Here is a 26,307-nt window from a genome sequence, read left to right on the forward strand (position 1 = left end):
GTCAGGAGTATGTTATAATAATGTATAGAGTAGTAATGTCAGGGGTATGTTATAATAATGTTTACAGTAGTAATGTTAGGAGTATGTTATAATATTGTATACAGTAGTAATGTTAGGAGTATGTTATAATAATGTATAGATTAGTAATGTTAGAAGTATGTTATAATAATGTACACAGTAGTAATGTTAGGAGTATGGTATAATAATGTATACAGTAGTAATGTTAGGAGTATGTTCTAATAATGTATACAGTAGTAATATCAGGAGTATGTTATAATAATGTATATAGTAGTAATGTCAGGAGTATGTTATAATATTGTATACACAGTAGTAATGTCAGGAGTATGTTATAATAATGTTTACAGTAGTAATGTCAGGAGTATGTTATAATATTGTATACAGTAGTAATGTCAGGAGTATGTTATAATATTGTATACACAGTAGTAATGTCAGGAGTATGTTATAATAATGTATACAGTAGTAACGCAGTAACGCCAGGAGTATGTTCTAATATTGTATACAGTAGTAATGTCAGGAGTATGTTATAATAATGTATACACAGTAGTAATGTCAGGAGTATGTTATAAAAATGTATACAGTAGTAATGTCAGGAGTATGTTATAATAATGTATACAGTAGTAATGTCAGGAGTATGTTATAATAATGTATATAGTAGTAATGTCAGGAGTATGTTATAATATTGTATACAGTAGTAATGTCAGGGGTATGTTATAATAATGTATACAGTAGTAATGTCATGAGTATGTTATAATAATGTATACAGTAGTAATGTTAGGAGTATGTTATAATAATGTATACAGTAGTAATGTCAGGAGTATGTTATAATAATGTATACAGTAGTAATGTTAGGAGTATGTTATAATAATGTATACAGTAGTAATGTCAGGAGTATGTTATAATAATGTATACACAGTAGTAATGTCAGGGGTATGTTATAATAATGTATACAGTAGTAAAGTCAGGAGTATGTTATAATATAGTATACAGTAGTAATGTCAGGGGTATGTTATAATGTATGCACTGTAGTAATGTCAGGGGTATGTTATAATAATGTATAGAGTAGTAATGTTAGGAGTATGTTATAATATTGTATACAGTAGTAATGTTAGGAGTATGTTATAATAATGTATAGAGTAGTAATGTTAGAAGTATGTTATAATGATGTACACAGTAGTAATGTCAGGAGTATGTTATAATAATGTATACAGTAGTAATGTCAGGAGTATGTTATAATAATGTATACAGTAGTAATGTTAGAAGTATGTTATAATAATGTACACAGTAGTAATGTCAGGAGTATGTTATAATAATGTATAGAGTAGTAATGTCAGGGGTATGTTATAATAATGTATACAGTAGTAATGTTAGGAGTATGTTATAATAATGTATACAGTAGTAATGTCAGGAGTATGTTATAATAATGTATATAGTAGTAATGTCAGGAGTATGTTATAATATTGTATACACAGTAGTAATGTCAGGAGTATGTTATAATAATGTATACAGTAGTAATGTCAGGAGTATGTTATAATATTGTATACACAGTAGTAATGTCAGGAGTATGTTATAATAATGTATACAGTAGTAACGCAGTAACGCCAGGAGTATGTTCTAAGATTGTATACAGTAGTTATGTCAGGAGTATGTTATAATAATGTATACAGTAGTAATGTCAGGAGTATGTTATAATAATGTATACAGTAGTAATGTCAGGAGTATGTCATAATAATGTATACAGTAGTAATGTCAGGAGTATGTTATAATATTGTGTACAGTAGTAATGTCAGGGGTATGTTATAATGTATGCACAGTAGTAATGTCAGGAGTATGTTATAATAATGTATAGAGTAGTAATGTTAGGAGTATGTTATAATATTGTATACAGTAATAATGTTAGGAGTATGTTATAATAATGTATAGAGTAGTAATGTTAGAAGTATGTTATAATAATGTACACAGTAGTAATGTTAGGAGCATGTTATAATAATGTATACAGTAGTAATGTTAGGAGTATGTTATAATAATGTATACAGTAGTAATGTCAGGAGTATGTTATAATAATGTATATATAGTAATGTCAGGAGTATGTTATAATATTGTATACATAGTAGTAATGTCAGGAGTATGTTATAATAATGTATACAGTAGTAATGTCAGGAGTATGTTTTAATATTGTATACAGTAGTAATGTCAGGAGTATGTTATAATAATGTATACAGTAGTAATGTCATGAGTATGTTATAATAATGTATACAGTAGTAATGTTAGGAGTATGTTATAATAATGTATACAGTAGTAATGTCAGGAGTATGTTATAATAATGTATACAGTAGTAGTGTTAGGAGTATGTTATAATAATGTATACAGTAGTAATGTCAGGAGTATGTTATAATAATGTATACAGTAGTAATGTTAGGAGTATGTTATAATAATGTATACAGTAGTAATGTCAGGAGTATGTTATAATAATGTATACAGTAGTAATGTTAGGAGTATGTTATAATAATGTATACAGTAGTAATGTCAGGAGTATGTTATAATAATGTATACAGTAGTAATGTTAGGAGTATGTTATAATATTGTATACAGTAGTAATGTTAGGAGTATTATCTAATACCTTGTTCATCCTTCCCCAGGAGATGTCAAAGGACTATCAAGATCTACAGTTGATACAGAACACTGCAGGTGAAAGTGCAGGTAAATGAGGGGATCCAGAAACACATAGAAGAGAGACAGGATAACTGAGGAGCTCCCCTAAATGTTACAGACGTGTCCTCATACATAGCAGCTAATATCATATATATATTATTTTCATTGAAGCATTGTATCAGTTATACATTACACAGAGTAATCAGTGTCTCAGTGACAATCTCAGCAAAGACACAGAAGGAGATTAGCTGAGCAGTATCTATAAGAATTCCTGACAGAGTATACAGTGAACATTGTTAATTTGAATAATAACCATTATTAATACATTATACAACAAAGTTATAACAGTTTCAATTTATATACTGTATCTGGAAGGATTTCTGAGACACAATATAAGGCGGACATATAAATAACAATTACCGAAACATTGTACAGCAAAATTATAATAGCCTATAGAGAACCAAGAGAGAAAAGAAAAAGGAAAAAAAATGTAAAAAATAAAGAAATAAAAATACTCTCTCTCTGCCCATACACCCCGAGGTACTGCAAAGCCCAGCCACCACCAAAAATGTAAGATCTCAGCCAGTAGTGGACACAAAATCTATTGGAGGATCATTAGCCAGTACACGTAATAAGGACCTGATTGAGAGCCGCTCGTAAGCGGCCGCTCGTTCGCTCCGAGCGATGTTCGCACATCTGCGCATGCGTATGGGTTGTTATACGCATGCGCGAACCAGTCAGTGCGGTCGAAAATTGTGTGCTCGCAAAATAGCGAATGCCTGATAATTTGAGTGACAGGATGAGGCATTTGTGGGTGGTAACAGGGGAAGGTGCTTGAAAACGGGGAGAGGAGATCCGAACGCAGGCGTGCCAAACTGTCAAAACAGGCGTTTTAAGGGTGTGCATAATTAACAAAGCTGCGTCATCGGCCACGTCACTTGGTTGTCTTTTAGCCAGAACTGCTCGCATGATTGCGGCAGGAAAATGCTACCACAAGAATAGCGAGCAGTTAATTCGCCTTTCGATGTACTCGATTAATCTAATAAATAGCGGAGATGACGTATGATGCGAGCGGCCAGGGGGCGTTTTTTACAAAATAACGTCTGCATGTTTTGTTCGTTCGTTCAGACATAGAGGCGTAAACAGACCGCAAAGAGCGAACGGTCAATTTAAATAGCCAGCCCCTTTTTCTGGACGAGCGAGCGCAAATAGCGTCCGGCTCTGAATCAGGCCCTAAGTCCCAGGATGTGTTTTTAAGGCGCCGATGTATTTGACTTCTCATTTCCGGAGATAGAGTAGATATGTAACTCTCCCACATGGTGAGAAACTTTGGATTCTTTATCTAACGTTACGTCTGTCCAGTCCATATGGAATAGGTAAAAAAGTTTGGAATTACATAATAAAAATGATGGAGGGGATGGGGAAATCCATTCATGCAATATTGTTTTTCGGTCCGCAGCGCTATCTGCTAAGAGTAAACTTTTACCCCCTTTACTTACCTTCACACCAGCAGGGATAAGGCCAAATATTGCCCATTCTGCCATGAAAGGAATATAATTAAGTAAAGAGGCCTCAGAATATTTTTTTACTTGAAGCCAAAACCTCCTGATTAGTGACCAAAAACCATGATAGAAATCTGCATAACCCTCACTGCATCTATAAGGAATGAGAGGGAGAGCGTCCCATGAGACAGCTCCTGTGTGGTGACAGATATGCCCTACGAAAATTAAGAACATTTCCGTGTACAAGGAAGAGGTAAGAATTCTACAGGAGGAATTTATACACTTGACGAGGATGAGTGATCCAGACTCACTTGGAAATGCTGATAATAAATTGAGATGGCCTTCATAAGTATAAGAGGTCAAGACAAAAGGGTATCCACTGCATTGTCCCAGTCTTTATCTGAAAATACCCCAACCACAGAATATAATGTTTGGCCTGCAGGAAAGCCAAGGGATAACCCATTAAAGTGTCATATACAAGTACGTGAATCGAGTCTCTATTCACCAAACAACCCAAGTTAGTAATGCCACCCACCTGCCAAATCGTAAATGGCTAAGCCGCTAAACCATTTTGGAAGTCAGGGTTGCTTAAGAACGGAAGAAACAAAGATTTAATCCTGCTTTATTTCTTATAATATGCCATTCCATAACAATGGATTATCCCTTAAATATGAGGAGACTTCCTGATCGTGGAGGTGGAGGTAGGACAGTAGTTTCCCCTGTTCTACAAACTTCCCTTTCGAGGGAAGTATTGGCACAATTGTTGTAGCCCTGGATCCAGTCTATAACTAAGCATTGCCGCTCTATTACACATCGGGAAATCCAATCCCTTCATTTAACTTGGATTGTTGTAATTTTAACAGACTGATCTTTTTCATGCCAAATTAATTTCTTAAAAATCTTATACAGATGTTGTAGGTCTTTTATTGTTATAGACAGGGGAAGGGCTTGGATCAGATACATAAGTCGCAGAAAGTAGATCATCTTTATCAAGTTATAGCGACCCAGATAAGACAAGGGCAAGTCTTTCCAACCCTCCAGCTCATCTGACATATTCTTAATTATAGGAGTGTAATTACAATATTAAAGGCTTGATAAGTTACGAGGTAGAATTTACTCCCAGATAAGTAAATAGATTCCCGACCCATACACAGGAGCCTTACGCTATAAGGTGCTTGGCGTAGTTGAGCAGCTCTGTCACGGATAGCGCAGTGTGTGCTTATTGCGTCTCAGTCACTTTGTACTGTAGTTATGTACAAAGCCGTACACAGTGTACCAGAGACATCAATATGTGACTTTTGTTACAAAGGAATTGGTACAACCTATCAGCAAAGTCGCAGATTCAGCATAATAGAGCATGATGGGAGGAATAGCCATGGCCGTTAGTACACAGACGTTCAAGTGCACATGTTTACTGTAGATGATAAAATGAGGTTTCCAGCTGGAGGAAAATGTACGTATAATATATGTATAATATGGACCTCAAACTATAAACAACCATAAGGAAACTTTCATTAAAAAAAAAAAAAAAAATCAGTTTATCTAACAGGGACATAGAAAGTGTACAAGAAATGCAGAAATAAAAACTAATGGTGAGTGGGGCAGTGCTATGGGTGAGTTTAAGGTTGACATCTGAAATCATACATCTACCTGCCTGTAATTCTATAACCCTGTGTACAGCTAAGTACTGCCACCCCAATGTACAGCTCAGCCGCGAGAGACCATTAGGAAGGCCCACGCCTCCACTTACTCCTCACCCTGTGTACAGCTAAGTACTGCCACCCCAATGTACAGCTCAGCCGCGAGAGACCATTAGGAAGGCCCAGGCCTCCACTTACTCCTCACCCTGTACACAGCTAAGTACTGCCACCCCAATGTACAGCTCAGCCACGAGACACCATTAGGAAGGCCCAGGCCTCCACTTACTCCTCACCCTGTGTACAGCTAAGTACTGCCACCCCAATGTACAGCTCAGCCGCGAGAGACCATTAGGAAGGCCCACGCCTCCACTTACTCCTCACCCTGTGTACAGCTAAGTACTGCCACCCCAATGTACAGCTCAGCCGCGAGAGACCATTAGGAAGGCCCAGGCCTCCACTTACTCCTCACCCTGTGGAGGACGTCCAAGCGATTCCTGCTTTCTACCCTTAAATGTCTAGTCACCTCCTTTTCTTCTAATTCTGTCCACATTGGGTTCCCCTCTAATCCCTCATCCACACTACTTTCCCCACTCTCAGCCTGTTCTACCTGTTCCCTTCTTTTACCTTTTTCATCTACAGATGTTTTGTCTCCCTGCTTTGCCTTTCTCTTACTAACTTTGGGGGCAAATAATTCTTCCTCTTCTTCCTCTTCTTCCTCCTCTTCCTCCTCTTCCTCCTCTTCTTCTTCTTCTTCTTCTTCCTCTTCTTCTTCTTCTTCTTCCCTAACCCTCCCTCCACCTAGCCTAACCCTTAATCCCCCCAGGGAGCCCTAAACCTAACCCTCTCCCCCCGCAGCTGTCCGCGCTCGGCATCACTTCAATCGGGATGCTGGGCGCCGGTCTCCCGGCATCAGTAAAATGACAGGCGTCTAGATTTAGATGCCTGTCATTTAACCCTCGCTGGGATTAAGGAGTCGGGAAGCTGGCTGTCAGGATTAGGTCCACAAGATTCCCAACTACATACCCTCTCTCTTTTCCCCCCCGCTTTTCTCACCTTTTGGAAATTATCTTCCTTATCTACATTTAGCAGCCCTGGTTATTACTCCCACAAAGATAATTTATTTTTCTTTCACTGGACCCTCCTTCTCTTTCCTAGTGGTCTCCTCCCTCTGATGTCGCTCACTCTCTATGTTGTGACTTGCCCAGGGACACCTGATATAGAGGTGGCCTTCCTCCTCCCCACACAAATTACATTTGACATCATTACAATCTCTAGACACATGTCCAATATTCCCGCATAATGTACATTTGGTGACATCACAGTCGCTACTCATGTGGTGAAAGTCTCCACATCTAAAGCAAGTGCGCAGCTGACCAGGGTAAAAACACTGGACGCGATCACGGACAATATAAGCCGCAGAAGGCACATGTAAAAAACCTCTGTCCATACTTTCTAGCAGTACCATGGCCGACCAAGCACCTCCCCAGACCCCCATTGTAATCCCAACTTTAATTAGATTGGATTGAACAGTACAAAATCTGGACAACCAGAATAGAATGTCCTGGGCAGGTATTTATTAATTCCTCACCGAGAGTGTTAGTTTAACTTTATCCTGTTTAGTAACAAGGTTTGTTTTATAGCTACTATATGGTGCGAAGGACCTTCATGCTGGCCACTTAGCCCAAAAATCCTGTAGGCCCTGGTAGGACAAAAAGCTTACATCAAAGTCAGGTGTCTTTATAGGATGGATGCAGGCATACAGGTCTGAGGCACGGAAACCAGGGATACATATCATTCCTAGAAAAACTTCTTTCGTTGGAACCTCCCCTGTCCCTGCCCATATAAACTGTAAGAGGTTTCTCTTTTTACTGACCTGACCAGGCCCAGCTGTTATCAGGGGAACATTCCTTGTCACACGTGGAGCTACCACCATATTAGTATAAGACAGTTTGCACATTATCATTTGTAGTTTTATGTACAGAATTAAACACAGTCATATTATTTGTCATTTCTCATCTCTTCATTACTGATTAATTCAGCTGCAGATCTTAACCTGGCATCTATCTGCCCATACACAGACTGAGGGGCCTATTCATTAAACCTAAACATTCTCTGGAGATAATTAGCTTTAGAACTCTCATGGAGTTCTACCTAATTATAGGTGGAATTCATCATTCCTCCTCTCCATAAGTATCTATTCTGGTACCTGTCATTTTTGCGATGACAGCTTTTCGGGAAATAGATACTTTTCCTGCCTTCACTACCTTATCGCGTCTGGAAACAGTGCTGCGCATGCGCTGTTACATCTGTAAAACCAGCGCATGCGCAGCACTGCCTACAGATGCGTTAAGTTTCGTACCCCACCACCCTCCCCGCTCCGCTCACCTTCCCCCCCCCCCGACTTACCTGTCCGTGCAGCAGCCTCCGGCTCCGTCCTGCTGCGCTGTCATGTGGTTTCCCACCAGACCACATGACAGATTAGGAAAAAAACATTTTTTTTTTTCTTTTTCTAAACTTTCTTTTGCTCTGCTGGGGAGCACACATGTCTGACCAGCCTCCGGAGCCTGAGGACGGAGCAGAGCGCCGGAGGGACTCGTCGGGGGACCTGCACACGCAGATACAGGTTAGTGGATTCTGCTATTCGCCACCTCACAGTGGCGAATAGTAACTGCATCAAATTCCGAAAATTCATAGTTTTCGGAATTTGATGAATACCATAATTTCCACATCCCCATACTAATGTACTAATGTACTAATATCCCCATACTAATGTAGTAATACTAATGTACTAATATCCCCATACTAATGTACTAATGTACTAATGTACCCATACTAATGTACTAATGTACCCATACTAATGTACTAATATCCCTGTACTAATGTACTAATATTCCCATACTAATGTACTAATGTACTAATATTCCCATACTAATGTAATAATGTACTAATGTTCCCATACTAATGTACTAATGTACTAATATCCCTGTACTAATGTACTAATATCCCTGTACTAATGTACTAATGTACTAATATTCCCATACTAATGTACTAATGTTCCCATACTAATGTAGTAATGTACTAATGTTCCCATACTAATGTACTAATGTTCCCATACTAATGTACTAATGTACCCATACTAATGTACTAATATCCCTGTACTAATGTACTAATGTATGGGGAGTGTGGAAATTAACGCAGGGGAACTTAGCAAGGAGATATCTGTGATATATCCTGTGCTAAGTCTGTTCATGAATACCAAAATAACTGTCCTTAAAAACGTTATTTTAGTATTGATGAATAGGCCCCTGAATCACTTCCTTTGCCCCATCAGAGAAGGTACTCCTATCTACAGGCATACCTTGTGCAAGCTGCATTGTCACATTATCAGTATTAGAAACATTTTGTGTATTGTTCATCCCATCAGTCTTACTGATTTACTGTTCACATTTCCCTGTTTAAGCTTTATCCTTTCTTCATTCTCAGATATTGCTAAATGTGCTTTTATTAGTTGCATTTGTAGCTGGAATTCTAATGTGTTATCCTCCTCTATCAGTTCATCCACAGCAGCCTGTATTATACAGGGATCAGTGTCACCCTGAGTCAGGGCCTGATTCAGAGCCGGACGCTATTTGCGGACGCGCGTTCTGAAAAAGGGGCCGGATATTTAAATTGAGCGCTCGCTCTTTGCAGTCTGTTGACGCCTCTATGTCTGAGCGAGTGTCCGAAACATGCGCTCGCTATTTTGTAAAGACGCCCCCTGGCCGCTCGCATCATACGTCATCTCCGCTATTTATTAGATTAATCGAGTACATCGAAAGGCGTCTGAACTGCTCGCAGTGCTTGTGGTAGCATTTTCCTACCACAATCATGCGAACAGTTCAGGCTAAGAAACAACTAAGTGATGTAGTCGATGACACTGCTTTGTTAATTATGCACACCCTTAAAACGCCCGTTTTGACCGATTGGCACGCCTGCGTTTGGATCTTCACTCCCCGTTTTCAAGCCCCTTCCCCTGTTACCACCCACAAACACCTCAGTCTGTCACTCAAATTAGTAGCCCCTCGCTGTGTTACGAGCACACGATTTCTGACCGCAATGACTGATTGGCGCATGCGCATTTCGACCCATATGCATGCGCACATGTGCGAACATCACTCGGAGCGAACGAGCAGCCACTTACGAGCGGCTCTGAATCAGGCCCTCAGTGCAGTAACAAGTACCTCATTACCTTCAGCTTCTGATGTGACCGGCACCTCTGACATCTCTGCAGACTGTATTATACAGGGATCATTGTCTCCCTGAGTCAGTGCAGTAACAAGTACCTCATTACCTTCAGCTTCTGATGTGACCGGCACCTCTGACATCTCTGCAGTCTGTTCATTTGCTTTGTCCAGCATCTCCCCAGTTACCTGGACATCAGCTGGAGGTTTCTTTCACTTTCAGTTGCACAGACAGGCTGTGGGATGCTGCTGCTACAATCACCAGATACACCTGTAACACCTGTCTCCATGGGTGTCGGCCTTGATTGGACCTTTACATGAACTGGTAACCCATTCACTGCTGCTTGCATCTGCTTTTCCTTTTTTTCCAAGCGCTTTTCTTGCAATTTACTTTTAACCCTTCCCAGAGTCACAGAAAGGGTTTCAATCACTTCTTTTAACACTGGTTTCTCCCATTTATAGCAGGTATTTCTTTTTTTCTTCTTATCATTAATTCTGGTCTGTATACGCTTTGCCTCTCTTTGTAATTCCTCTATAGAGAAGCTATCAAATGATTCCTCCTCCTCCTCCTCCTCCTCATCTTCCTCTTCATCCCCAGTATCACCAGGGGATCCAGGAACATTCTCCAAGGCATCAAGGGGCTTCACCCCCCCACATACTTCACTACCCCCTGGGCAGACAGTAGCTGCTGTCACTCCACCCTGTGTTACATCACACAGGGGAGCACCCAGGCAGAGTTTGTGGGAATCCGACTGTGGCTCCAGTTTCGTCACTGGGCCCACACCGACAGGGTAGGTAGCTTCCAGCACTGCTCGACCCTTAGTTCCATCACATAGGGGAGCACCCTCAGATATAGGGGGAACAAGCTGTGGTTCCAACTGCACAGAAGCCGGGCTGATGATATTACCTCCACTGTCACTCATGCTGCTTCCTGATGATCCGGACTGGCCTGCCGCACTAGTTATCCGGACACCACGAGTCTTTGCTTTGGCTTTTGCTTTAGAGCCCGAGCCACGGGCTGAACGTCGGGAGCACTCTCCCCCAGGAGGATCCATCCCCTGGGGAAGCCAGCAGGGAGTCTCCCTGCAGACACGGGACACACCTGCAGCAGCTAGAGCTCTCCTCCACACAACCTCCTCACAGCTCAGACAGCACACACTGCAGAGTCTCCACCCCCAGGATAGGTGGGAGTAGGGGAGGTGTGAGGATGTACCAGTGTGAGTAGTATGGGTGGGAGTAGGGGAGGTGTGAGGGTGTACCAGTGTGAGTAGTATAGGTGGGAGTAAGGTAGGTGTGAGGGTGTACCAGTGTGAGTAGTATAGGTCATGCTTCGTTTTATTAAAACTTGCAACAAGTATAATAATAATAAATACATAAAATGTAAATAAATAATTACATAAAATCAAAAACTTAATAAAAAAGGCAAAAAAAATACATAATATTACTTCATATTATACTTTCCTATACTAATACAAACACTTATCTACCCTACTACCTATATACAATCCACCACCTGCAAGGGAAAACTAAGCAAGGATTTAGAAACCACCTCAAGTAAAAGGAAACTATCTAAATCATACATCAAACCCTAAGCTATATTACCCATCACCAACACCTACATGCAGATGTATGCAAACCTTTCCACAAATTAAACAAAATACTTCAAAAAACCATCTACAAGGGAGTGAAAAAAGAGAAAAGAAAACCCAAAGCTGGAATTCAGAGAGACTGTTTGCCACCCACTCAAGGGGGTTTCAACTGGCCCCACCGACGAGACCAGCCGACAGCATCCAACCCCTCCCTATCCAGATCCATCATCCTTCTCACCTCTTGAAGAATCAAACCCACCACATTTCTATAGGGGAGGACCTTTTTCCTTATGGACACCTGACACCGTGCGGTCCACGTGTGAAATCTAACTGCTAAACTAACTAAATAAATCGTGACTAAATTAAATCCACCATATCTTCTGACTACCCCATAAACCCACTCAGGGTAACTAAGCCCCGAAAGGCACGGAATGCCAATGGCTTTTGACACCTCCTCATAAACCTTTACATTAAAGGGACACTCAAGCAGAAAGTGGTCCATCGTCTCCACCACCCCTGGACACTCCTCCCGTGGGCAACCACGATCATTGACACTCTTCCACCTGAGATTCTCCCCAACATAAAGTCTTCCGTGAAAAGAGAGCCAAGCAATGTCTCTAAACTTCTGCGGTATCCTCTGTGAATTTAACAGAGCTAACCCGGCCGAAGCGACATCACTCGGACAGTCCCTCCAGGACAGCTGGTCATGGAAGTGAGTCTGCAAAATTCTTCTCTCCAACTCCCTTCTAGAGAAGATTTTGACTTCACTCACCACCATGCCAAAAAGCCTCATCACCTTCAAACTCTGGATGACGTAGATCGGGAGGTAACCACACTGAATCCGAAAGCTTTTCACCTGGTCACCCTCTAGCCACAACCTGAGGAAGGGGAACATCCAGAATCTAAATCCCTCTACCCACCGAGGGGGAGCATCTAAAATCAAACTCCCAAGATTAAATTTTAAAAAGGCTGTTACAAAAAAGACAACGGGGTTTACCATATTTAAACCCCCGTCTTTCCTCGGTCTGTAGGTGATGTTTCTCCTGACAATATTGACCCCATTTCCCCACAAAAGAAGGAAAAACAAGGAATTCAATCTGGACCACATAGATTGAGGCAAAAAACACACATAACTGACATATAAAAAAATCGGAATCAAGTAAGTCTTACACAAGTCAACCCTTTCCCTCAGAGATAACTTCCATCTCTTCCAGCTCTCTACCTTCTTGGTAGCATCTTCCAGCTTCTTATCCCAATTTAGGGAGGCATAGTCACCATGGTCAAATGTTATGCCTAGAATTTTAATCTGCTGACTGGCCCGAGGGAAGCTGTCCGGAAGGCAAAATTCATCACCCTCCTCCCCCATCCAGAAAACTTCACACTTTTCATGGTTTACCCTGGAGCACGAGGCTTCAGAGTATTCACAGATAAGATGTTCCACATCACGGGCCTCTATCCGTGAGGAGAGAACCACCATGACATCATCGGCGTAGGCCACCACCTTTAGCGGAAACTCTGGGCTCAGCTGCACCCCACCCACAGTTCCGCTCTCTACCCTTCTGACGAAGGGGTCAATCGCAAAAACATATAGGAGGGGGCTCAGGGGGCATCCCTGACGAACACCAGAGCCTACCCCAAAAGTGGGACCCACCCAACCATTTACAAGTGGGAAGCTCTCGGCCTGATGATAAATAGCCTGCAGCCAATTCACCACCCGCTCTGGAAGACCATACCTTTTCAGTAGGGCCCAAAGGTACTCATGGTTTACCCGATCAAAAGCCTTAGATTGATCCAATGCCAGTAAATACTTTCCACACTTCTCAGCCCTGCACTGCTCAATGACCTCCCGGATACCTAGGACAGCACTAAAGGTGCTACGTCCCTTCACCGTACAGTGCTGAGATGGGGAAAGCAACAGCTCAGAAAATTCCGATAGCCTATTGAACAGTACCTTTGCCAAAATCTTCCTGTCTGTATTAAGAAGGGCTATGGGGCGCCAGTTCTCAATACGGGACGGATCCTTTCCTTTAGACAGTAGTATAAGGGCAGATAACCTCATGGAAGGAGGGAGGACTCCCTCATCCAGGCTCTCATTAAATACTTCCACAAGGCGAGGAATTAAGAGGTCTGAAAAGGTCTTATACAATTCAGATGTTAAACCATCCGGTCCTGGAGATTTTTTGGAGTTTAACCCCTCTATCGCTATCTTAACTTCCTCTGCCGTTATATCACTCTCCAAAGATTCAGAAGAAACAACCTGAGAACCCAAACCTGGTGTCCTCCTCAGAAATTCCTCCATCCTCTCCCTGATGAGTGAATGCTCAGATAAAAGATCTGAATAATAGGACTCAATCACTTCCAGAATGCCCTTCTTATCAATATGAAGAACACCCTGTCCATCCTTCAGTCCCCTGATCTCTTTGGCATCAACTGACCTCCTACAGCTCTGGTAGGGATCTGGCGAGTGGTATGTTCCATAATCCCTCTCCAGAACCAAGGATGCCAGTCGGTTGTACTGAAACTCGTTCATCCGAGCCTTCACCCGGGAGATTTCCCCACTATCTCCCTCCTCAGAGATCAAGAGATCCAATTTCTTTCTCAGGCTATGGTAGATGTTACGTCTTAACAAGTTTTTTTTAGCAATAGACCCACGGAAAAACTTCCGGATTCTCTTTTTAATCACCTCCCACCACTCAGATCTACTCCAACCCGCCTCCAAAAGTGTCTCCTGAGATTGAAAGAAGACCCTAAATGATTGTCTAACGCTCTCTTCTTCCAGAAGCTCTGAGTTCAATCGCCACAGGCCCCGCCCTTTCTGAGGGGTTTCTGAGGCATTCAAAGTCACTGAGAGAAAAGCGTGATCGGAAAACTCCACTAACCTCACCCCTAAAGATGAGGTCTTTGAAGATTCCCTAACAAAAAACCTATCTATTCTAGATCTATGACTACCACTAAAAAAGGTGAAACCTGTGAGGTCTGGGAAATGCCGAATATGCACATCTACCAGACCCGCCTGTCTAATCATGCTAACTAAAAAATTGGAGTCATAGCCCAGAGTTTTCTTTGAGCCTCCCCTATCTTTTGGCCTAATTATGGTATTAAAATCACCACCAAAGATAACTTGCTGGGCTGTAAAAAGAAAAGGTTTTATCTCCATGAAGAGACATTTCCTATCCCACTGTGACTGAGGACCATAAATATTAATTAACCTAAGATCCTGTCCCTTCATGTTGATATCCAAAATCATACATCTACCTGCTTGCAACTCTATAACCTTGTACACAGTTACCATGTCAGTAAAAAGCACTGCCACCCCACCGTACGGATCGGCCGCAAGAGACCAGTAAGAAGGACCCCTCCTCCACTCACGCTTCGCTTTGTGGAGGAGATCCAATTTACTAATCCTAGTCTCCTGCAAAAACAAAAAATCAACCTCAACCGTGTTGAAAAAATCAAAGGCCATTATATGAGCATGTTCAGAAACTACGGAAGCCACATTAATCGTGGCACATCATATGGGTTGGGGATCCATGATGTATAGATTATTAAATGCAAGACCTTGCTTACTTTTACCTTGCACAATTCTCAGCACCAAATCCACCACAAAACTACAAGCTAACCCTACTCGGGCCAGCCTTCTCTTCCATAGCGACAACTGTCACTACCCGTTCCTCCCTTACTCCCTGACAATCTACAGGGACCTTCTCCCCCATACGAGAAGGCCCACGATCAGGAGGTTTGGGTACAAACTTGATAACCTGATGCTCAGTACCAGGTACCTGTACCTGACTTGGCCCTACACAGGAGCCTTGGGACACACCTTGAGCCACCCTATCCTCCTCCATACCCTGGGTCTCCTCTATCACTGTCACTTCCTCCACCACACTCCCTAAACTGCACATATTTTCCTCTTCCAGCTGAGTTCCAGCAGGGTCACACTCTAATCCCTCCCCATCACCTTCCTCCTGATCTGATCTCTTTCTCCTCCTTTTATTCCTTTGCTCCCCCCCTTCAATTTTATTAACTTTCTTTGTCACTTTCCTTGCTTGCTTCTTATCCTTCCCTGTTACCAATATCAATTCACCCCCACTCCTCATTACTTCCTCCTCATCAGAGGAAAATACATCAAATTTGTTGCTTAGCACAACTTGCACATCTTCACCTTTCCTCTTTTTCTTATTTCCTCTCCTTACCTCCTGAAAAGGTGCCTCCTCTACCTGTTTCCCTTGCACCTGCTTTACATGTTCATCTACACCTAGTGGTTCTTTTTGTCTCACCACCTCCTCCTCCCTTCTTGGTTCTGGCCTAACCTCCTGCCCACTATTATGGCTGGCCCGAGGACACCTGCTATACGGGTGGCCTTCTTCACCGCATAAATTACATTTGACCACCCCACATTCTCTGGATACATGACCAATCTTATTACACAATGAACATTTTATCACATTACATTCGCTGCTCAGATGCCTGAAATCCCCGCACTTAAAGCAGGTTCTTGGTTGACCCTGGTAGAAGCATTGTACTCGATCCCTGCCAATGTATGCAGCGGACGGTACATGGATGAATCCTCTGTCAGAATGACGCAGCTTTACCAGGGCCTCCCAAGCTCCCCCCCATACCCCCGTCGTATATCCAGATTTGCTTAGGTCAGATTGTATATCACAATATCTGGACAACCAGTACGCAATATCTTGGACAGGAATGGACTCATTCCTCACTAGAATATGCACCTTCACTTTATCATGCTTTGTAACCAAATTTACTCTGTACATATCATATGGTTTTGACATTTTACATGCCTGCCATTTTGTCCAGAACACTTGTAGTCCCTGGTAGGATAAAAAACTAAAATCAAATTCTGCAGATGTGACCGGGTGTATGCAAGCATATAAATCTGAGGGTTTAAACCCCAGACCAAAAATCATCTTTAAGAAAGTCTCCTTTGTAGAAACTTCCCCCTCTCCTGCCCACCGGAACTGGATTAAATTTCTCCTTTTTCCAACCTGGCCTGCTGCACCCGGCATTTGTGGACCAGCATTATTCACATTCATATTAGAGACATTAGATCTTGTCACCATTTTAGCATACGATATACTTCCAGGAACAGTCTGTTTGTCTGATATGTTTGTTACCACACTCCCCCCACCCTCTCTCCTTCTTACATCATCACAAATTATTTTAGCTGCCTCTGCAGCCCTGGCTGGTACAAGCATCTTATCTCCATAAACAGTTTCTATTACTTTAATCTGCTCCTCCGGCAGCCCAGTCTTTTCTAATGCAGGCATTCCTTGTGCAAATTGTCTTTCCTTTATGCGCCCTCCTAAACCAGTACCATGCGGCAACCTCCTTGTACCTATAACCTTCTCGCCCTGCACGTCTCCGGGTACAATCCCCAGAGCCTCCCCAGCAACAGGTAATTCACCTGCCACTGCAGATTCACCTGGAGATCCCCCCTCAGTGCCACTTTTCTGTAAAGCTTCCTCAAGCCTTAATTCCGCCATAACAACCTCCATTTGAGCCTGGAACACCGCGCCCTCTGTGTTCCTGGCTCCGCCATCTGCCATCACTACAGGTGGAAACAGTTCATGCCGGGCACTGTCAGGCTCAGCCATCACCGGCCACTTCTTACCTGCCTTACCCCCAGCACCCGGCACACTGTTACTCACCTGCAGGACAGCCGGCTCACCAAAAGCGCCCTTTTCCGCAACATCCTCCACCTCAGGCTCGCAAGACATCTCCACTGTGTCCCCTGCCACAGACTTCTCCTGGGAATCAGCAATCACAGCACCAGACACCTCTGACATAACTTTATCCTCCATATTTACTGCATCTTCAGCTGTATTAGACTCCGTTACTGCTGCTGCCTTCAGCTGCATACACTCTGCCTGGACATCAGCTGGTAGGTTTGTTTCACTTTCAGTTGCAGAAACAGGCTGTGGGATGCTGCTGCTGCAATCACCAGGTACACTGATAACACCTGTCTCCTTGGGTGTCGGCCTTGATTGGACCTTTGCATGAACTGGTAACCCTTTCACTGCTGCTTGCATCTGCTTTTCCTTTTTTTCCAAGCGCTTTTCTTGCAATTTATTTTTAACCCGTCCCAGAGTCACAGAAAGGGTCTCAATTACTTCTTTTAACACTGGTTTCTCCCATTTATAGCAGGTATTTCTTTTTTTCTTCTTATCATTAATTCTGGTCTGTATACGCTTTGCCTCTCTTTGTCATTCCTCAATAGAGAAGCTATCAAATGATTCCTCCTCCTCCTCATCTTCCTCTTCATCCCCAGTATCACCAGGGGATCCAGGAACATTCTCCAAGGCATCAAAGGGCTTCACCCCCCCACATACTTCACTACCACCTGGGCAGACAGTAGCTGCTGTCACTCCACCCTGTGTTACATCACACAGGGGAGCACCCAGGGAGAGTTTGTGGGAATCCGACAGTGGCTCCAGTTTCGTCACTGGGCCCACACCGACAGGGTAGGTAGCTTCCAGCACTGCTCGACCCTTTGTTCCATCACATAGGGGAGAACCCTCAGACATAAGGGGAACAAGCTGTGGTTCCAACTGCACAGAAGCTGGGCTGATGATATTGCCTCCACTGTCACTCATGCTGCTTCCTGATGATCCGGACTGGCCTGCCGCACTAGTTATCCGGACACCACGAGTCTTTGCTTTGGCTTTTGCTTTAAAGCCCGAGCCACGGGCTGAACGTCGGGAGCACTCTCCCCCAGGAGGATCCATCCCCCTGGGGAAGCCAGCAGGGAGTCTCCCTGCAGACACGGGACACACCTGCAGCAGCTAGAGCTCTCCTCTACACAACCTCCTCACAGCTCAGACAGCACACACTGCAGAGTCTCCACCCCAGGATAGGTGGGAGTAGGGGAGGTGTGAGGGTGTACCAGTGTGAGTAGTATGGGTGGGAGTAGGGGAGGTGTGAGGGTGTACCAGTGTGAGTAGTATAGGTGGGAGTAAGGTAGGTGTGAGGGTGTACCAGTGTGAGTAGTATAGGTCATGCTTCGTTTTATTAAAACTTGCAACAAGTATAATAATAATAAATACATAAAATGTAAATAAATAATTACATAAAATCAAAAACTTAATAAAAAAGGCAAAAAAAATACATAATATTACTTCATATTATACTTTCCTATACTAATACAAACACTTATCTACCCTACTACCTATATACAATCCACCACCTGCAAGGGAAAACTAAGCAAGGATTTAGAAACCACCTCAAGTAAAAGGAAACTATCTAAATCATACATCAAACCCTAAACTATATTACCCATCACCAACACCTACATGCAGATGTATGCAAACCTTTCCATAAATAAAACAAAATACTTCAAAAAACCATCTACAAGGGAGTGAAAAAAGAGAAAAGAAAACCCAAAGCTGGAATTCAGAGAGACTGTTTGCCACCCACTCAAGGGGGTTTCAACTGGCCCCACCGACGAGACCAGCCGACAGCATCCAACCCCTCCCTATCCAGATCCATCATCCTTCTCACCTCTTGAAGAATCAAACCCACCACATTTCTATAGGGGAGGACCTTTTTCCTTATGGACACCTGACACCGTGCGCTCCACATGTGAAATCTAACTGCTAAACTAACTAAATAAATCGTGACTAAATTAAATCCACCGTATCTTCTGACTACCCCATAAACCCACTCAGGGTAACTAAGCCCCGAAAGGCACGGAATGCCAATGGCTTTTGACACCTCCTCATAAACCTTTACATTAAAGGGACACTCAAGCAGAAAGTGGTCCATCGTCTCCACCACCCCTGGACACTCCTCCTGTGGGCAACCACGATCATTGACACACTTCCACCTGAGATTCTCCCCAACATAAAGTCTTCCGTGAAAAGAGAGCCAAGCAATGTCTCTAAACTTCTGCGGTATCCTCTGTGAATTTAACAGAGCTAACCCGGCCGAAGTGACATCACTCGGACAGTCCCTCAGGGACAGCTGGTCATGGAAGTGAGTCTGCAAAATTCTTCTCTCCAACTCCCTTCTAGAGAAGTTTTTGACTTCACTCACCACCATGCCAAAACGCCTCATCACCTTCAAACTCTGGATGACGTAGATCGGGAGGTAACCACACCGAATCCGAAAGCTTTTCACCTGGCCACCCTCTAGCCACAACCTGAGGAAGGGGAACATCCAGAATCTAAATCCTTCTACCCACCAAGGGGGAGCATCTAAAATCAAACTCCCAAGATTAAATTTTAAAAAGGCTGTTACAAAAAAGACAACGGGGTTTACCATATTTAAACCCCCGTCTTTCCTCGGTCTGTAGGTGATGTTTCTCCTGACAATATTGACCCCGTTTCCCCACAAAAGAAGGAAAAACAAGGCATTCAATCTGGACCACATAGATTGAGGCAAAAAACACACATAACTGACATATAAAAAAATCGGAATCAAGTAAGTCTTACACAAGTCAACCCTTTCCCTTAGAGATAACTTCCATCTCTTCCAGCTCTCTACCTTCTTGGTAGCATCTTCCAGCTTCTTATCCCAATTTAGGGAGGCATAGTCACCATGGTCAAATGTTATGCCTAGAATTTTAATCTGCTGACTGGCCCGAGGGAAGCTGTCCGGAAGGCAAAATTCATCACCCTCCTCCCCCATCCAGAAAACTTCACACTTTTCATGGTTTACCCTGGAGCACGAGGCTTCAGAGTATTCACAGATAAGATGTTCCACATCACGGGCCTCTATCCGTGAGGAGAGAACCACCGTGACATCATCGGCGTAGGCCACCACCTTTAGCGGAAACCCTGGGCTCAGCTGCACCCCACCCACAGTTCCGCTCTCTACCCTTCTGACGAAGGGGTCAATCGCAAAAACATATAGGAGGGGGCTCAGGGGGCATCCCTGACGAACACCAGAGCCTACCCCAAAAGTGGGACCCACCCAACCATTTACAAGTGGGAAGCTCTCGGCCTGACGATAAATAGCCTGCAGCCAATTCACCAACCGCTCTGGAAGACCATACCTTTTCAGTAGGGCCCAAAGGTACTCATGGTTTACCCGATCAAAAGCCTTAGATTGAGCCAATGCCAGTAAATACTTTCCACACTTCTCAGCCCTGCACCGCTCAATGACCTCCCGGACACCTAGGACAGCACTAAAGGTGCTATGGCCCTTCACCGTACAGTGCTGAGAGGGGGAAAGCAACAGCTCAGAAAATTCCGATAGCCTATTGAACAGTACCTTTGCCAAAATCTTCCTGTCTGTATTAAGAAGGGCTATGGGGCGCCAGTTCTCAATACGGGACGGATCCTTTCCTTTAGACAGTAGTATAAGGGCATGTAGTAGTAGTATAAACCTCATGGAAGGAGGGAGGACTCCCTCATCCAGGCTCTCATTAAATACTTCCACAAGGCGAGGAATTAAGAGGTCTGAAAAGGTCTTATAGAATTCAGATGTTAAACCATCCGGTCCTAGAGATTTTTGGGAGTTTAACCCCTCTATCGCTATCTTAACTTCCTCTGCCGTTATATCACTCTCCAAAGATTCAGAAGAAACAACCTGAGAACCCAAACCTGGTGTCCTCCTCAGAAATTCCTCCATCCTCTCCCTGATGAGTGAATGCTCAGATAAAAGATCTGAATAATAGGACTCAATCACTTCCAGAATGCCCTTCTTATCAATATGAAGAACACCCTGTCCATCCTTCAGTCCCCTGATCTCTTTGGCATCAACTGACCTCCTACAGCTCTGGTAGGGATCTGGCGAGTGGTATGTTCCATAATCCCTCTCCAGAACTAAGGATGCCAGTCGGTTGTACTGAAACTCCTTCATCCGAGCCTTCACCCGGGAGATTTCCCCACTATCTCCCTCCTCAGAGATCAAGAGATCCAATTTCTTTCTCAGGCTATGGTAGATGTTACGTCTTAACAAGTTTTTTTTGGCAATAGACCCACGGAAAAACTTCCGGATTCTCTTTTTAATCATCTCCCACCCTCAGATCTACTCCAACCCGCCTCCAAAAGTGTCTCCTGAGATTGAAAGAAGACCCTAAAGGATTGTCTAATGCTCTCTTCTTCCAGAAGCTCTGAGTTCAATCGCCACAGGCCCCGCCCTTTCTGAGGGGTTTCTGAGGCATTCAAAGTCACTGAGAGAAAAGCGTGATCGGAAAACTCCACTAACCTCACCCCTAAAGATGAGGTCTTTGAAGATTCCTTAACAAAAAACCTATCTATTCTAGATCTATGACTACCACTAAAAAAGGTGAAACCTGTGAGGTCTGGGAAATGCCGAATATGCACATCTACCAGACCCGCCTGTCTAATCATGCTAACTAAAAAATTGGAGTCATAGCCCAGAGTTTTCTTTGAGCCTCCCCTATCTTTTGGCCTAATTATGGTATTAAAATCACCACCAAAGATAACTTGCTGGGCCGTAAAAAGAAAAGGTTTTATCTCCATGAAGAGACATTTCCTATCCCACTGTGACTGAGGACCATAAATATTGATTAACCTAAGGTCCTGTCCCTTCATGTTGATATCCAAAATCATACATCTACCTGCTTGCAACTCTATAACCTTGTACACAGTTACCATGTCAGTAAAAAGCACTGCCACCCCACCGTACGGCTCGGCCGCAAGAGACCAGTAAGAAGGACCCCTCCTCCACTCACACTTCACTTTGTGGAGGAGATCCAACTTACTAATCCTAGTCTCCTGCATAAACAAAAAATCAACCTCAACCGTGTTGAAAAAATCAAAGGCCATTATACGAGCACGTTCAGAAACTACGGAAGCCACATTAATCGTGGCACATCGTATGGGTTGGGGATCCATGATGTATAGATTATTAAATGCAAGACCTTGCTTACTTTTACCTTGCACAATTCCCAGCACCAAATCCACCACAAAACTACAAGCTAACCCTACTCGGGCCAGCCTTCTCTTCCATAGCGACAACTGTCACTACCCGTTCCTCCCTTACTCCCTGACAATCTACAGGGACCTTCTCCCCCATACGAGAAGGCCCAGGATCAGGAGGTTTGGGTACAAACTTGATAACCTGATGCTCAGTACCAGGTACCTGTACCTGACTCGGCCCTACACAGGAGCCTTGGGACACACCTTGAGCCACCCTATCCTCCTCCGTACCCTGGGTATCCTCTATCACCGTCACTTCCTCTACCACACTCCCTAAACTGCACATATTTTCCTCTTCCAGCTGAGTTACAGCAGGGTCACACTCTAATCCCTCCCCATCAACTTCCTCCTGATCTGATCTCTTTCTCCTCCTTTTATTCCTTTCCTCCCCCCCTTCAATTTTATTAACTTTCTTTGTCACTTTCCTTGCTTGCTTCTTATCCTTCCCTGTTACCAAAATCAATTCACCCCCACTCCTCATTACTTCCTCCTCATCAGAGGAAAATACATCAAATTTGTTGCTTAGCACAAGTTGCACATCTTCACCTTTCCTCTTTTTCTTATTTCCTCTCCTTACCTCCTGAAAAGGTGCCTCCTCTACCTGTTTCCCTTGCACCTGCTTTACATGTTCATCTACACCTAGTGGTTCTTTTTGTCTCACCACCTCCTCCTCCCTTCTTGGTTCTGGCCTAACCTCCTGCCCACTATTATGGCTGGCCCGAGGACATCTGCTATATGGGTGGCCTTCTTCCCCGCATAAATTACAATTGACCACCCCACATTCTCTGGATACATGGCCGATCTTATTACACAATGAACATTTTATCACGTTACATTCGCTGCTCAGATGCCTAAAATCCCCACACTTAAAGCAGGTTCTTGGTTGACCCTGGTAGAAGCATTGTACTCGATCCCTGCCAATGTATGCAGCGGATGGTACATGGATGAATCCTCTGTCAGAATGACGCAGCTTCACCAGGGCCTCCCAAGCTCCCCCCCATACCCCCGTCGTATATCCAGATTTGCTTAGGTCAGATTGTATATCACAATATCTGGACAACCAGTACGCAATATCTTGGACAGGAATGGACTCATTCCTCACTAGAATATGCACCTTCACTTTATCATGCTTTGTAACCAAATTTACTCTGTACATATCATATGGTTTTGACATTTTACATGCCTGCCATTTTGTCCAGAACACTTGTAGTCCCTGGTAGGATAAAAAACTCAAATCAAATTCTGCAGATGTGACCGGGTGTATGCAAGCATATAAATCTGAGGGTTTAAACCCCAGACCAAAAATCATCTTTAAGAAAGTCTCCTTTGTAGGAACTTCCCCCTCTCCTGCCCACCGGAACTGGATTAAATTTCTCCTTTTTCCAACCTGGCCTTCTGCACCCGGCATTTGTGGACCAGCATTATTCACATTCATATTATAGACATTAGATCTTGTCACCATTTTAGCATACGATATACTTCCAGGAACAGTCTGTTTGTCTGATATGTTTGTTACCACACTCCCACCACCCTCTCTCCTTCTTACATCATCACAAATTATTTTAGCTGCCTCTTCAGCCCTGGCTGGTACAAGCATCTTATCTCCATAAACAGTTTCTATTACTTTAATCTGCTCCTCCGGCAGCCCAGTCTTTTCTAATGCAGGCATTCCTTGTGCAAATTGTCTTTCCTTTATGCGCCCTCCTAAACCAGTACCATGCGGCAACCTCCTTGTACCTATAACCTTCTCGCCCTGCACGTCTCCGGGTACAATCCCCAGAGCCTCCCCAGCAACAGGTAATTCACCTGCCACTGCAGATTCACCCAGAGATCCCCCCTCAGAGCCACTTTTCTGTAAAGCTTCCTCAAGCCTTAATTCCGCCATAACAACCTCCATTTGAGCCTGGAACACCGCGCCCTCTGTGGTCCTGGCTCCGCCATCTGCCATCACTACAGGTGTAAATAGTCCATGCTGGGCACTGTCAGGCTCAGCCGTCACCGGCCACTTCTTACCTGCCCTACCCCCAGCACCCGGCACACTGTTACTCACCTGCAGGACAGCCGGCTCACCGAAAGCGCCCTTTTCCGCACCATCCTCCACCTCAGGCTCGCAAGACATCTCCACTGTGTCCCCTGCCACAGACTTCTCCTGGGAATCAGCAATCACAGCACCAGACACCTCTGACATAACTTTATCCTCCATATTTACTGCATCTTCAGCTGTATTAGGCTCCGTTACTGCTGCTGCCTCCAGCTGCATACACTCTGCCTGGACATCAGCTGGTAGGTTTGTTTCACTTTCAGTTGCACAGACAGGCTGTGGGGTGCTGCTGCTGCAATCACCAGGTACACTGATAACACCTGTCTCCATAGGTGTCGGCCTTGATTGGACCTTTGTATGAACTGGTAACCCTTTCACTGCTGCTTGCATCTGCTTTTCCATTTTTTCCAAGCGCTTTTCTTGCAATTTACTTTTAACCCTTCCCAGAGTCACATAAAGGGTCTCAATTACTTCTTTTAACACTGGTTTCTCCCATTTATAGCAGGTATTTATTTTTTTCTTCTTATCATTAATTCTGGTCTGTATACGCTTTGCCTCTCTTTGTAATTCCTCAATAGAGAAGCTATCAAATGATTCCTCCTCCTCCTCATCTTCCTCTTCATCCCCAGTATCACCAGGGGATCCAGGAACATTCTCCAAGGCATCAAGGGGCTTCACCCCCCCACATACTTCACTACCACCTGGGCAGACAGTAGCTGCTGTCACTCCACCCTGTGTTACATCACACAGGGGAGCACCCAGGGAGAGTTTGTGGGAATCCGACAGTGGCTCCAGTTTCTTCACTGGGCCCACACCGACAGGGTAGGTAGCTTCCAGCACTGCTCGACCCTTAGTTCCATCACATAGGGGAGCACCCTCAGACATAGGGGGAACAAGCTGTGGTTCCAACTGCACAGAAGCCGGGCTGATGATATTACCTCCACTGTCACTCATGCTGCTTCCTGATGATCCGGACTGGCCTGCCGCACTAGTTATCTGGACACCAGGAGTCTTTGCTTTGGCTTTTGCTTTAGAGCCCGAGCCACGGGCTGAACGTCGGGAGCACTCTCCCCCAGGAGGATCCATCCCCTGGGGAAGCCAGCAGGGAGTCTCCCTGCAGACACGGGACACACCTGCAGCAGCTAGAGCTCTCCTCCACACAACCTCCTCACAGCTCAGACAGCACACACTGCAGAGTCTCCACCCCCAACATAGGTGGGAGTAGGGTAGGTGTGAGGTTGTACCAGTGTGAGTAGTACAGGTAGGAGTAGGGTAGGTGTGAGGGTGTACCAGTGTGAGTAGTATAGATGGGAGTAAGGTAGGTGTTAACATATACAACTTTATTAGGTCAATGCCAGTACCATATGACGTATTACAATAATTATACAGTATAATGAGAATATATAATAATTACATATAGTAGAATCTGAGAGATGTGAGATGCACTAACTTTTGTGTTACTGTACAATATTTCTATTTTGCTCTATTCTTAACCAGATTATAAAATGAATTCCTGGTTCCCAAAACCATCCTCACGTCTGCAGTACGTTGTGCACACAGTATATGGAGGGCTCCTCATCTTCATTATTATCCTCATTATATCATTTAGAAGTAAGTGTTATGCTTAACTGCCGCTTACACCCCTCTCTCACTCTTACCCACCACTCACACCCCTCTCTCTCTCCTACCTGCCGCTAACACCCCTCTCTCACTCCTACCCACCACTCACACCCCTCTCTCT

At 43.8% G+C, this 26,307-nt stretch overlaps 1 protein-coding gene across 1 annotated transcript in view; it reads left to right on the top strand.

Annotated features, from left to right (window-relative positions):
* Positions 1–2,660: 2,660 nt before the first annotated feature.
* Positions 2,661–26,307, top strand: part of LOC148515059 (asialoglycoprotein receptor 1-like) — a 77,325-nt gene continuing 53,678 nt past the window's right edge. Inside the window, exons 1-2 of the mRNA XM_088480526.1 lie at positions 2,661–2,718; positions 26,064–26,177. Of these exons, the coding sequence (XP_088336652.1) occupies positions 2,661–2,718; positions 26,064–26,177 (172 nt within the window). The remainder of the gene's footprint in view (positions 2,719–26,063; positions 26,178–26,307) is intronic.

Source organism: Taudactylus pleione, unplaced genomic scaffold (assembly GCF_031769625.1).
Source record: "Taudactylus pleione unplaced genomic scaffold, aTauple2 ptg000255l, whole genome shotgun sequence".
Taxonomy (NCBI): domain Eukaryota; kingdom Metazoa; phylum Chordata; class Amphibia; order Anura; family Myobatrachidae; genus Taudactylus; species Taudactylus pleione.